At 27.8% G+C, this 15,286-nt stretch overlaps 2 protein-coding genes and 1 non-coding gene across 3 annotated transcripts; all 3 read right to left on the bottom strand.

Annotated features, from left to right (window-relative positions):
• Positions 1-2,464: 2,464 nt before the first annotated feature.
• Positions 2,465-5,417, bottom strand: TFAM2 (protein LIGHT-DEPENDENT SHORT HYPOCOTYLS 2). The gene is made up of 2 exons (NM_001374372.1): positions 4,390-5,417; positions 2,465-3,232 (listed from the first exon to the last, which is right to left on the bottom strand). Exons 1-2 carry the CDS (start codon positions 4,623-4,625, stop codon positions 2,833-2,835), a joined length of 636 nt encoding a protein of 211 aa, NP_001361301.1. The 5' UTR covers positions 4,626-5,417; the 3' UTR covers positions 2,465-2,832.
• Positions 5,418-8,000: 2,583 nt separating this feature from the next.
• On the bottom strand, positions 8,001-8,073 carry TRNAR-CCG (transfer RNA arginine (anticodon CCG)). The gene has a single exon. It is a non-coding gene; the product is annotated as a tRNA-Arg (tRNA).
• Positions 8,074-8,913: 840 nt separating this feature from the next.
• Positions 8,914-11,367, bottom strand: LOC101265029 (transcription factor MYB14-like). Its single transcript, XM_004240145.5, has 3 exons — positions 11,022-11,367; positions 10,432-10,561; positions 8,914-9,642 (listed from the first exon to the last, which is right to left on the bottom strand). The coding sequence occupies exons 1-3, from the start codon at positions 11,152-11,154 to the stop codon at positions 9,249-9,251; spliced, it is 657 nt and encodes a 218-aa protein (XP_004240193.1). The 5' UTR covers positions 11,155-11,367; the 3' UTR covers positions 8,914-9,248.
• Positions 11,368-15,286: the final 3,919 nt, after the last annotated feature.

Here is a 15,286-nt window from a genome sequence, read left to right on the forward strand (position 1 = left end):
AAGAGTGCTAAAGTCTTTACTGTATTAGTTAAGTGTCATTGAAACTAACGTCGCTAAAGACTTTAGTAACATATACAAAGAATGCTAATTGCTGTTAAAAATACATATTTAATAACAATTAAAAATTAATTATCGCTAGTAATCATTTTTGATATAGTACGAACACTTTAAAGGTCATGATATCAAACAAGCTATTTTTAATATAAATTATTAATAATCGTTCGAACCATTTAATTTAATCTTATAATTGATAAATTACGTAAAATAATTTTATCATTTCTTCGAGACTTATATTCGAATTAAGGATGTATGAGCCCTATTAGCAAAGAAGTGAGGATTAAAATAATTGATATTAGTAAGTTGTCATATTCTAAAACTTTTATAAGATCTCAAAGGATCTATACTAACAATATTTAAATCTCAAATCAAGATATATATGTGAGATTTTGTCTTTTAGTTTAATAATAGATCTAGTTTCATTAAATTATATATTATAAGTCAATACCTAACTAATATTCTGTTATCCACTAATATTCTAAATTTGTCCTCAATTAAAGAACCAAATTAGTTTATTGTGATACTAAAATTGCACCAAATAAAGAGGTGGTGGGGGAGCTATACAGTTTATATAAAGATTAAATAATCAACTTTCCAAATTAAGTAAATAAGAATCTATGCATTTCTTTATTTTTTAATTTAAAATTCGATATTTACATTAGTTCAATATAATTAATATGTAGAATCGGAGAATATGAATTCAATTTTATACATATCAAAAAAAGGAAGGTAATTTTGATGTTTTTAATCATTAAAGAATCGTATGAGATAAAAGTCTCATACACTATTTTAAAATTTAATATTTAAAAATTATATCGTGAATAATTTAAAACGTGAAAACAAAATCAAATGAAACTTGATCATTATGAACAAATTCATAAATTCCACAATGAGGTAAATTATGGTCCATTATAAACACGATTTCATATTTATTACCTCCATTTCATATTAACTAAAGTTTTAAGCTGTCTCACGCCCTTTAAGAAAAGTAGGTTAAGATATAAATTGAACATAATTTTTTATTTTTATACATATTAATTTTTGTAAAAAATAATTAAACATTTATTAAATAACTAATTCTAATACTGACTTAAAGGATAAAATTGAAAGAATATTTTAAAAAATACTCTTAAAGATTGAAAACTTAAGTTAATCCGAAAAATGAAAAAAGGCTTAAAACTTAAGTTAATATGGAATGGAGGGAGTATTTATAATTAGGGGTGCGCATTCGATTTTTCAATTTTCGGTTTTGAAGAAGAATAACTCGATCCGAAACAAAGCAAATTTTGTTTGGTTTAATTTCTCTCTTTACGGTTTAGTTATTCGATTATGTTAATAATTAGAAACATAATCAAAATTATATAGCAATTTAAATATATATAACGTGTGTATATATATATTATTTTTTAAAATGTGAAATCAAAACTGAAAAATCAAACAAAGTAAATTATTAATTAAAAACTAATTCAAATTAAAATTTGATATAATTTAATTTAGTTTTTCGATTTAATAACTTTTATAATAAATAGTTTCCTTGCATTACCATGACATAAAATCATATATGGGATAATTAAAGAGATTAAACTAGTGGTCATTGCATAGGGGAAGAATCTTTTTAAAGCAATCATCGGGGCATTTAAGTTATATAAATAGTAAATAATAATAATAATAATAATAATAATAATAATAATAATATATATATTTTTTAAAATAATAATATTATAAACTATAGCTAGCATTTAATTTGGAAAAGAAAGGACTAAAAATATGTACGTAAACTACTCCATTATTCAATAGACAAAAGCTATTATGATTTCTTCTGTTAGTAGATGAAATTGCATTTATCATTCACTATTTGTTTATATGCATATAGTAAATGCAAATATGAAGTTTGATTTTGATTATTGTATTAGTCAGATTTTCTGAAATATTATTGTCGTTATGTCAAAATTTTAAAAATTCATTATTTCTAGTCTTATAAACTTTTTTAGGAGTTTAATTCGAACACCTAATCTTGCCTTAGAAGAACAACTAATAGAAAAAATGTATATATCGATTGAGCATAGATTAGTCTATTCAGGCTGTAACTTTTTTTCTTTCAAAGAGATTATCGAGTTCAAGTTCTCTTCGAGAGTGAAATATATATTGTAGTGTGTTTATGCAAAGAAATGCTCAATTATGTGGTACAATTAGTTCAAATTCGAGCAACTTTAGGATAAAGATTTGAAAATTCTAATCATAATTGTCACAATTAGGTCATTTAAAAAATAACTAAAACTAATTAACGATACATATATAAAATGAGAAATTAATTAGCTGAAAAATAAAATTGATTATCGCAACAAGTTAAAATACATATATACTATAAAAATTTCTATAAGCATATTTGAAATAATACACCACAATATTTAGTCAATAATTAAACCATTATGATTATCTGTCACAAATAATTAACAAATAACAAACACTTGATTATAATATGGCCTTATAATATAGAGAGGATGCATGCAAACTCATGTCCTAATTTTACATTATCCTATATAACTAACATATATAGTTTTTCTAACACTAATGTCAACTAGACAATTATTTAATAAAAAGGTGCGCATTTCAGTACACTAAGCTCCCACAACATACGCTAAATTTGGTGAAATTCATATCGATCACATAATTGGATCTTATCTACACATAATTACTCTTGCATTTCTATAAGAAATTGTTTTTGCAGTTAGCCAGAATCTCTTGATCACCATTCCCTCGTCTACACAATCGCTCTCAATTACCATTTCCAATATTTCCATATCCGCAAAAAGTTGCACATGTACCTGTACCACACCCATCACCACCACCATCAATCACTGTTATTATTTTCGACTTATTATTATTTGTTGATGATGTTGTCCTCTTCCTCTTCTTTTCATAACTAACCCCTCTTGATTTAGATTGAAAATCCCTCACTTCTCTTAAAAATAGCCTCACATTTCTTGAACCAAATGGGTTCATTTCTGGCTTTCCACCATTTTCTTCGTAAGCAGCTCTAAGCCTACCAATTAGTGCATCAAGGCTCCCCCATGCTTGCCTTAATGGACAAGGACAAGGTGCTGGAGGATTTAGTAGCCCAAAAAATGGACAATTTTGGTTGTGGACTTTAGTTTTACCGAACTGGTCCAGATATCTGTTAAAGACATAATTAAATAAATAAAAAATTAATGATAATATCACCTTAAATGTTGCAACGAAAAATGAGGGGGGGGGGGGGGTAAATTAAATGAAAGTGTTGATGGAAAACATTTTCCAGAAAAATAAGTTAATTTTTAATGTTTGATTATAAGAATATTCAAGGTTCTTTTTTAATTCTTCTTGACATTTGTTATTTTAATATAAATCATTTTTGTTCTTAAAAAGATAAAGTTCAATAAGATTCAATTAGCCGAAATGAACTTATAGGTTCACAGAAGGGAAAAGATAACTTCGTTCACTCTTGGGGATAGTAAATTGAATAGAGTAATGTAATTTTATTTTATTTTTAGAAAATAAAGTTAATTTTTAGATTTTGATCATATAATATTAAAGGTTTTTTTATTATTTAGAAGGGACGAAAATGACTTCGCTCACTTGCAAGCTAAAGTACATCAAATGAAAGTATGACATTCAATTTTTTAGCAAAGTAAATTTAATGAAAGTGTAACATAAATTATTTTTCCAAAAAAATAAGTCAATATTTAGTTTTTATTTGGGAGAACAATAAAGTTTTTAATATTAATTCTATAGGGAGAAAATGAAAATAAATTGAATAAAAATGTGATAGAAAACATTTTCTAAAATAATAAGTCTAATTTTTTAGTATTTGATTTTTTTCCAACCAGAGTGGGGAAGATTACTTCCCTAACTTTTTGAGTGTGTCATGTTTCTTCACGGAGCGGAGTTACTAATTGTGTATTCGATAAAACTCAATAATTTTATCTTCAATTATATATTTATTTTTTAAGAATTTTTTCAAATATTTATAAATTTATTCAAAATTCATAAATTTAAAATTTTAGCTCTGCAGTCATTCATGAACCGTTAATTTCATATCAGATCAAAACATCATCATCAATATTTATAAAAAACTTGAATTTTTCATGAAAACACAATGTCTACCATTAATATTTTTTCAAAAAAGAAAATAAAAAATTTCTATCCAATCAAACATTTTCTTTTAGAGTACAAATCATTCTCCAAAAAACCTTTTTTTTTCCTTCAAAAATTACCACTTTATCCTACAAAATAACAATCCTACGTCATAATTTAATCTTTTAGACGAGAAAGCCACAATTTAACAAGACATACCTGAGAAATTCCAGGATATGTGCACTAGTGCACTGAGGAAGTGAAAGAGGGGGTTGGTGGTTTCTGACATACTGGCAAAAAGTGTTCCAATCGCGACGTTTCTGATTCTCATATCGACTCAACGGAGGAACCGATGACTCAATCATGGTTGTACTGTTGGCAATAAAGTTTGTACCTTGAACCATGTTGTTGCCAGATGTAGTGAAATTATTTCCTTGTGCTGTGACAAAATCCATTTTTTTTTCACTTTCTAGGGTTTTCTACTTAGATCTTATAATGGGGTTTTGAAGAAAATTTTTTTTATGGAATTTATAAATCAAGAACCCCTTTTTTAAGGTGAACTGAAGAAGATTGATTCTTGAAATAGGGAGGAAAAAAACAGTTTTGTGCAGTTATTATTTATTTATTATTAGGTACAAGTTAATAATGGATTGTATTTATTTCAGATATTGGTTAGTAGTAGTAGGAGGAAATGACAAAAGGACAATGGGGGAATTTATTGTGAACGTACCGAGGCTGAGCCGAGTCAAGTTAAGTTGAATTTAATTGAATAGAATCTTGAAATCTTGAAAGAAGTTGAGTTGGTTAAGTAAAAAAGAGAGTATGCAATCAAATCAAGCCAAGTCGAGCTGAACTGAAGTAGATTGAATAATATCAAAGATGTTGAGTTTGTAAAGTAAAAGAGAGATTAAAACATAACCAAGCCGAGCCAAGCTGAACTAAAGTTATAAATCTCGAAAGAGCTCGAGTTTGTTGAGTAAGAGTAAGTAAAAATCAAGCTAAGTCAAGTCAAGTTGAAGTTTTAGATTGAATAGCTAGTGTTATATATAGAGATCTTGAAATAGCTTGAATTTGGTAAGCAAAAGAGGAAAGAACAAAAGCTAGTTGAATTCATGAGTCGAGCTGAAATGAGTTGAACAGTATACTAAAGTCATCGAAATCTTGAAAAGAAGTCAAATTTAAATAAATAAAAGAAAATAAATTCAACTTAAACTAAATCGAACCAAGTCAAAAATTACCCTAAAAATGAAGTTGATGAGATTTTCATTACAAGAAAAGGGGTAACAAGAAAAGAGGAAGAGGGGACATTAGCCATATATGTGTGTGTAGAATTATAAAATTATTATTATAGTAATAGAAATTGGGAAAAGAGTAATGATTGATGATAGTGGCTTTTGAGGAAAGAGGCTATTTTTGCAAGAAAGGGAAAGCTTTAATTTTGGTATTAATTTGAAGTGATTGGAGGAAGCAGTATTCTGTCTGGAAAAAAGTATATATATATGTACTACCACCCTAGTTATTGCTATAAGTAGCTTACTCGCTCTGTCTCAAATTATTTTGTCGTATTTTATTTTTAAAAGTTAATTTGAATAGGAAATTAAATTCAAAAAAATACTACTAAGAGGTCTTTTCATTTCTATGTGTATGTGGTGGAAAAAATATACGTTAAGATATTCATCAATGTTCATATGATAACTCTCAAAAAGTTAAATATGATAAATATTTTAAAACAAATTAAATTGTGTACCATAGCAACAAACTAGTGGAGTAATAAGCAGTGGTGGAGTCAGATTTTTCATGAAGGATGCTAAAAAATAAAAAATATTGCTAATGAGATTTAAAAACATGAGCACCCTAAGCACCGACTCTTACAAGACATATATGATATAACGTAGCTATACCCTTGGTGACAAGTATTTTTTACCCCCTTTAATACAATAATTAATCATTTTATTGAGACTTAAATTGATTCGAAGTCATGATGTCATGTGATTCGTTGAAAGAGAAAGTGTTTCTTATTATAATTTTTTATATTATTATTTGAAGCTCGAACAAGATAACTGCGATCAAGTGGTAAGTGATATTCCTTGTAAAACCCTCACTATGGGGTATTCCATATCTAATTTAAAATCAAACATTAGAAAACTTTGTGGCAATGTATTATCTTTAATTAATCTAAAAAAATTGAATATTTTTCCATAACAGAATTTTGTTTTTCAGATTTATTTTGTCTCCAAGTTTTAATTCTTCTTTCATTTTTATTAAATTTCTGAAGTTTTTAAATTTCGAGTATATGAATTTCTAAAATTTAAATCAAATTTATTAAATTTTATCGAACTCCTAATTTTCGCTACAACACAATAACTCTTCAGGTGCGACAACTATATATGGCCCACACAATAAATTAAATTAATTCAATCGAAAGCTCATATCTATTAGAAGTTGAATATATACAACAATCTCAACCTTCTAATCCTCAAAATTTTAAGTCCAAAATTATGGAATTTGTCTACTTTTTCATCTCCTATTTAATGATAGAGTCAACATATTCATTAATAACAAAGTCAAATATAATAAAGAACACACACATATATGATTTTAAAAAATCTATTATATATATAATGTAATTTTTCTTGAAAAATATTTCAATTGATATGTTCTGATTTAGGGTTACTTAATCACTTTGTATCATCTAAAATACCAAAGGAAAGAACTATAACTATTTTTATCATTACATCTCTGTCTCAAACAAGTAGAAGTCTTGATTTTAGAAGTGACTCATTAAGCTCCTTTTAGCCAAGTATATATATATATAATTGAGTTCGTGTAAGAATCTCTTGAAACATAACTCGAGTTATAACTTATAAGGATATGGTTTTTGAGCTCGTGCAAGAATCTCTAAAAACAATACTCAAGTTACTCGTAAGAGAGTAAATATAGTGCAAGAATCTCTAGAAACAAGACTCGAGTTATGACTCATAAGAATGGTTATTGAGCTTGTGCAAGATTTTTTAGAATCAAAAATCGAGTTACTCGTAAAGATGGTAAATTGAACTTGTCCAAGAATTTCTGAAAAACAAGGCTCGAGTTACTTGTAAAAGGACAGTGTTTGAGCTCATGCAAGACTCTCTAAAACAACAAGGCTTGAGTTACTCGTAAGGAAAGTAAATTGAGCTGGGCAAGAATCTCTAAAATCTAGGCTAGAGTTACTCGTAAGAAGAGTTATTTAGCTCGTGCAAGGATCTCTTGAAACAAGATTTAATTACTAGCAAGGATGGTAAATTGAACTCGTCTAAGAATTCCTAAAAACAAGGCTCGAGTTACTCATAAATAGAGTGATCATATCTCTAGAAACAAGACTCGAGCGGTGGAAAAAACTTATGATGGTAAATTGAACACGTCCAAGATTCCTAATAGTAAATCAAACTTGTCCAAGAATTCCTAAAATCAAGGCTCGAATTACTCGTACATAGAGTAATAAAGCAAGACTCGAACGGTGAAAAAATTTAGGAAGGTAAAAATTGATCTTCGTACAAAAATTTCTAAAAACAAGGCTCGAATTACTCGTAAATAGAGTAGTATCTCCAGAAACAAGACTCGAGCGGTGGAAAAACTTAGATTAACTCGTCCAAGAATTCCTAAAATCAAGGCTCGAATTACTCGTAAATTGAGTAATATCTCTATAAAACAAGCCTTGAGCGGTAGAAAAACTTAGAATGGTATATTGAACTCGTCCAAGAATTCCTAAAAATAAGGCTCGAATTACTCGTAAATAGAGTAATATGTCTATACAACAAGACTTGAGCGGAGGAAAAACATAAAATCATTCACGTTCACGGTGGGACTCGAACCCACAATCTCCCGCTCCGGAGGCGAGCGCCTTATCCATTAGGCCACGCGAACTCTTTGTTCTAAAAATCACTAGTTTTTGTATTAATCTTTTACCAGTAGTAGTAAACTCTGGATTCTCTCTTGATTGAAAAAGACGAGATTGTACGAGGAGAAAAAGACTTAAGTCGATACATGAAAATAATAATTAAACTACATCCACATATTATCTCAAGTTAATTTTACTCCTTAGCTAGTGTGGGTATTAAACATTACTCCATCAATATCGTTTTTGTAAACGGAAAGAGATTTATCGATCTCCATGAAAATAATATTCACTATTGCTTACGATATTTTTATTTACTCGTCTTGCTACTTCAGAAGGAGAGGGAATCAACAAGAGAGGATACCAATTATTTAATTTAGATATGTGCATGGACATCACTAGAATTTTAATAAATATAAAAATTCGTTTAAACTATGCAATGAATTTAATAATAACTAATATAAAGGTAGTCTACTCAAACTTTAAATTCTGAATTCATCTATTTAGTATTTATTTGATATCCTTGCTTCAATTAGCATTTAAGCATAATGTTATTATATTATCTTTTATTTTATTTGTATTCTGTTATTTTTCAATCATATTTTTTTCCTTGCATTACTACTTCAAAAACATTTCTTTTGAGCCAATCGAGGATATATAAAAAGCAATCTTTTTATTCAATAAAAAGATAAACAGAAGACCACGTGTATTCTATCCTCCTATTCTCAAACCTCACTTGTGAGATTACGTACTGGGTAGGTTATCATTGTTTTTACAACATTTTCCTCATATCCTATTATATGCGTGTTTTGTAATACTGTCATATTTTACATATATTTAATTTTACTCAACCAAGCACACATAACAAATTTATCTTTAATTTCTTCAATTTTATTAAAAAAATTCACAACCTAATTGATTACATACTACTAAAATTATAAATTCCAACAACATCTCAAATAAATAGATGATAAATATAAAAACACATCTCGTGGAATTGGAAATACAACTCTCATAATTTAGTAATTAATTTAGAGGGGGGGTCTAGAGCGATATCGATGAGTTCAACTGGACCTCGGCCCATTAAGACTTTCACCTCAAACTATATTGTATACATGTATCACACGAAAATTTCAAATGTATACATAATAAAATCACGCTTATTTTGTGAACGTACTGACTCTTGATTTTGAAATATTCGCTTCTAACTGATCTCATCAGACGCGTTGTTTCCCGAACTCATGAGGACGTTGTACCAAAAAACCATATCATTGTTGAAACTAGTCATGTCCTTGTGTTCATAATTTGTTGAATATTGCATGTTCTCCTCCTTGTTTGATTGAATATCTTCTTGATAATGACAATAAGTTGGATGATAGGCAACAATATTTTGAGAATCTTGATAATAATTTGAAGAAATTATATGATGCTCATCAATATTTTGTGAAGCATTTGTTGTTATTTCATCTCTTCTCTTGGTAGTTATAGTAGATGCTAGATTATTGCTTTGTTCCAATCTTTTCTTCAAGTGAGTATGCCAGAAATTCTTGATTTCGTTATCTGTTCTTCCTGGCAGCCTTGAGGCAATTGCAGACCATCTAAAATTAAGAAATAAATAGGAAATAGTCACATTTAGTTTTTGGTATTAAAATATCCACATTACTTATATCGATTTTAATATCGAAAGTCAAATATTGTATAACTAATTAATACATGTATTATAAGTTATACGAGAGTTTATATGTATAGAAAGTGGACTAAGAAATACGAATTGTATATTATATACATGGATAATATTATATAATTTTCGATGTTGATTTCATATTTTTTCGATATTTTTCCTATTTTTTATTAATTTATTACTAATTTTTTAAAATTTTCGAATTGTATATTATATACATGGATAATAGTATATATAAGGATGAAAATGCTCTTACGGACCATGAGAAATTCAAGTTGATTTTCACATAAATTTACTCAACCTAATATATATTTATTATTTAAAAAAATCACCTTTTGTCTTGATTTCAATTTTCTTCAACAAAAAAAGATATTTTTAATAACTTTAGTTGATCGATACTGAGAAATCCACTCTAGGCAAAACAATTCATGTATATACACCATATAGCAATACTTGTATAATTTATTCTGCGCGTAACAATTCTCATACTATTAATCTCTATACAAATAAATTAAATCATATATTACAATCCGATATAACTAATATATCCAACCAAACGAGCTCATGTATATTATTCATACATGAACAAGAAACTAAGAAGAAGGCCACAAAAAGAAACAAGGTGATAATTTATTTATATATATATATATATATATATATATATATTATAAAAAATTACTATATATGAAAATAAATATTATTGTACCTGTTTCCAAGAAGTTGATGTAGCTTAATGATGATTTGTTCTTCTTCCTCACTAAAGTTTCCTCTTTTAATATCTGGCCTTAAGTAATTTGTCCACCTTAATCTACAACTTTTTCCACATCTTAATAAACCTATAACAAGTTCAAAATAAAAATAAAAAAATTAGTGATTATAAAATCATAATCAAGAAATAATTAACTTAATTTGAACCATATATATTATAACTAAATTATAAGAAATTGAGTACAATGAAAATCAACAAATAAATTCTTCAATGATATGTTTAAGAAATCAATTTCTAATTTCAACGAGTTGAGTATGATTGTATCTTTGATATATTGTTATTGTATAAAAAAATATCAATTATTAAGAACTATACAGACTATAAATTAATTCGTTTAAAAATAATCTTTTTTATGATTAGAACGTAAATTTATAAACTTTTCATTGGAAATAAGAAATTAAAATATTTCAAAAAATTAAATGTCTTGGACAAAGAAGTACAAGAAGCACAAGAAAAATTGGAATTTATTTATTATATTATTTATTTATTTCAAAAAAAATAATAATTAAATCAAATTAAAAACTCACCTGCTTGTTTAGGAAGTGCCCTCCAATTTTCATGTCCATATTTTTGAATAAAATTTATCAAAATTTGATCTTCTTCTTGAGTCCATGGCCCTTTCTTCAACCCCATTTTCTCACAACATGGAGCTCTTACCATTTTTAGCCACTTCTCTCTCCTCTTTCTCTCTCTAGATAAAATACAATATGAAAAAAAAATAGGCAACTATAATTAGTACATATAATAAAAAAAAAGATAAAAACGTGGAAAAGATGGTCCAATTATTTATTTTCTTTCTTATTTTAATATAATTTTGGACCTTTTATTACTAAGAGATTTGGCATTGGATTTTTCTCTCAAACTAATTATTACATATAAAGAAGGTTACTAATTATTATTTTATATAAAGAAAGAAAGTAGTAGTTTCCTTATTGAGTTTAATAGTCTGTTTGATCAAGTTGTCGTGATAATAATTGTATTTATTTTGATAAAAAAAATTTTACTAAATTATAGCTTACATTACTAAATTTGTAAAAATAATTTAGTTTCCTTGATATATGTTTTTAATCATAATAGCTTAAATTATACTTTATCATTTTTTAAAGATGGTATAATTTGGAAAAATTACCTAAATATACTTCTCATTTTTATCATAATTTCTAAAATTTTCTATCATTTAAAAAAAAAATTCAAAAATCCTCTATCAGATACATTACTCTCCTCTCGAATACATCCCTCAACTAGGTATTCGGAAGTCTAGTGGTGTCTTGTACATCCCTCTCCTCTCGGATACATCCCTCACCTATGTATCCGGAAGTCCGGTGATGTATCCGAAACCCATATTTTAAGAAACTTTTGTATTGGAAAAGAGTAGAAAAATAATATAATTATACTAATTTATCCGGAAGTCCAATGGTGTCTAATACATCCCTCTTCTCTCGGATACATCCTGCACCTATGTGTTCGGAAGTCCAGTGATATATACGGAAGACTAATGATATTTTCGAAATCCATAAAAATTTTAAAAAAATTTGTAATTTGAAAAAGAGTAGGAAAAATAGATAATTATACTATTTTTTTGTTAGCTATATACATTTTCTCATACAATTTCTTGGTTGCTTCATTGGGCTGCAAAATGTCCCTTTTAAAGTCAAAATTTACGTGCGGCCCGGCCCACAAAGTCACATATTTTCTAAAGTGTCCAACAAGTATGTCACTCAAGTGTTCTTTTTCTTCTAGGTGAAAAAAAATATATGGTGTTTTCTTCCCTTTTTGCTTTGAAATGGATTTTGGTAGATTTTATATGATGATTATATCTTTTTATAAATGAAAAAAATCCACAAAAAGCTATTGCTTGTTTGATCAAGCACCCCTTTTTCATGCTAAGTGGCTTACCCAACATGGGATTTTATGTAATTATTATAATTATACGTAAGCATACACTTAAATTTTAATTTTCAAAGTATCTATTTAGATACATGAAATATAGTCTTTTTTGACAACTAAAACGCTCCTACTTTTTTCTTACTGTGTTTCGTGAATATCCGATGCTGATTTGACACCTAAAATTTTAGAGATTTTTAGAATTAATATGATCTCGTTTTGTAAGTTGAAGTGTTCAATTGACACAATATGAAAATGAGTTGAGGTGTTTACATGTACCTGAATCCAAATTTAAGTGTTTGCTTGGGTGTAACTATAGTTTACTCAAACATTACAATAACAACAACAACATACTGTAATCCCACAAGTAAATCTGAAGAGGATAAGATATACGTAGATATTGTCTCTACGTGGTGTTAAGAGGATTTCATTTTTTTTATAGATCCTTGATATGTTTGAATCTTCTTTTAACTCTTTTGTGTTTCCTTCTTACTATCTTTAACTTCCTTTCTTAAAAGTCTGATTTAACCATTAAATTCAAGATATAAAAAAATCAGCTTGAACATCAAAATATTATAATATGTTAAGAATCTTGACATGAGTAGTTTAATTAGATGACTAGATGAGGACCTTAATAGGAAAAAAAGAAGAAGATAAAAATAAGATTTAGGTCAATTTACAATTATCAATCTTTTGACTTGATTATGTACTATAAAATGTCTATATATATGACTAAACAAAAAAGTAGATCCATCACCCTCATTAAAAAAATCACACACACAAAACTATTTTTTTAGATTTTGCAAATCTTTATTTTTGCCGACACTAAATTTAATTCAACAAAGTAAAGCTTACCTAAAAGACTTTTTGATATTATGATAGTTGACATCTTGTTTTTTAGGATCGGAGCTAAAATATAATTTATAGATCTGATTGAAGATAGTTTTATTGTGATTGTATTTCATTAATATTGTATTTCATTAATATTGTATTTATATTTTGTTCAACTCAAATATAATATTGTCACATAAATTACTTACGTTGGACATTTAAAATATTTATTTTGTTTGAGTTAACGTGTTTGATTGAAACTTTATAGAGTAGATAAAAGTTTTTTCAAAACGTGAAAAATATTTCTCTTATAAAGTGTAAGATTTTCTTTCACTTTATATAGTGCAAAAAAAAAGTTTCACTTTGTAAAGTGCAAGAAAAAGTTTTACTTTATAAAGTGGAAGAAAAAATTCGGTTATATATTAAAATACATGTTATGATACTAACAAAAAACATTTAGAAAATTAGATAAAGTGAAACTTTTTCTTCCACTAAGCTTATTTTATTTACGTACTAAAATAGTGACTTATTTTGATCACTTTTATATTTTTGACTTATTTAGGTTCCGAACTCTAATTGGATTGGACATCTAAAACATTTATTTTGTTTGAGTTAACGTATTTTATTGAAACTTCATAAAGTAGATAAAAGACATTAAAATTATCATAAAGTAAATCGCTTAGTAACTTTTATTTAAATAAATTATAACTTTTAAATTCTGATTCAATCTTTATAAATCGAAACCTAAAAAGATAGGACACTTTTTGAGATTTCATTTGAAAATCAGTGCACTTATTTGTGATGTCATTGCTGGCACATTTTTGTAATTTAATTAAGGTGGGGGAGACAAGATAAATAAGAAACACTTTTTAAAAGAATAATTATGTTGACATTCATGCACGAAAGTACAAAAAATGTGCTAGTGAAATTAAAAAAGTTTACAACTTATAAATTTTTTTAAAAATCAAATATCTCATCATTTTGATTAATTTTTTTATTTATATATTTGACTATTTTCAACCTTTTTTCGCATGATCTGCATAATTATCACTTTGATTATTTTAAAATAAATAACAATATTCAAATCTTAGTTTTAATTTGATGCTTCAACTAATTTGATTAAAAAATCAATTTAAATCTACATTTCATTAATCAATTTAAATCTACATTTCATTCACAAACATATCTAGGATTTAGCGATGTATCATGATCAATCTAATAAAAATGAATTTTAATTTTTTTAAAATAAATAATTTAAAGACGTATCATTATAATAATCGATTAAAACTTTTATTTAATTTTAGCTAGACCAAATTCAATAAATGGAGTCCGGTAATAACATTATGAAATTGAACTCATATGGCAGAAAGCAGAAGCGGCGGGTACGTCTGTTCGGGTTCATTCATGTCCAATAAACTTCAAACAAAAGGAGATTCGGGTATCAGAGTTGAGCGGACAGGCGACGAGAGGATGGGGGGAAGAGTAAAGACAAGACGAAAGCAAGAGTTCCGAGACTAATGACGTATACAATACTTGAATTCTCGATGTAGATGCTACGGAGTTGGTTCTCATCCTTCAGAGACTACGAGTGTAATAAGAACATCTGTCGACAAAAGAATCACCCTAAGATGATCATCTCGTGGCTATTGAGAACGAATGAAATCAGATGGTTCTATTTCTCAATCTTTCTGACTTGCCACCGGATGGATTGCGCTTTTCTTTCCCACCGGTTTCAGAGCGTTGTTTTCAACCCCATGAGGAGTCAATCAATGCACGATGAGGAACTACCGACCGGTAACCAATTGACGTCGGATTCCGGTGAAGCGAAAAGCGCCTTTACCTTTAGCGACAAAGAGCCAGTAGTGGTCCCCTCTCCCTTAGACTTAGAAAACTCTTAGTCTTGGGGTGACCCGACGAGAAGGACCGAAATTGATCTCAACAAGCTCCCAATTCCAGATGCCGACACCTGTCGGTGTTGGATAATGGAAAGAAGGTAGAATTGCTCGGGACCTAGTGACCGATTCTTTTTCTTTTATATAGGTAGGGTTGGGCAGCGACTCTACTCCTTGAAGTGAAG

This window comes from Solanum lycopersicum, chromosome 5, assembly GCF_036512215.1.
Source record: "Solanum lycopersicum chromosome 5, SLM_r2.1".
NCBI lineage: Eukaryota > Viridiplantae > Streptophyta > Magnoliopsida > Solanales > Solanaceae > Solanum > Solanum lycopersicum.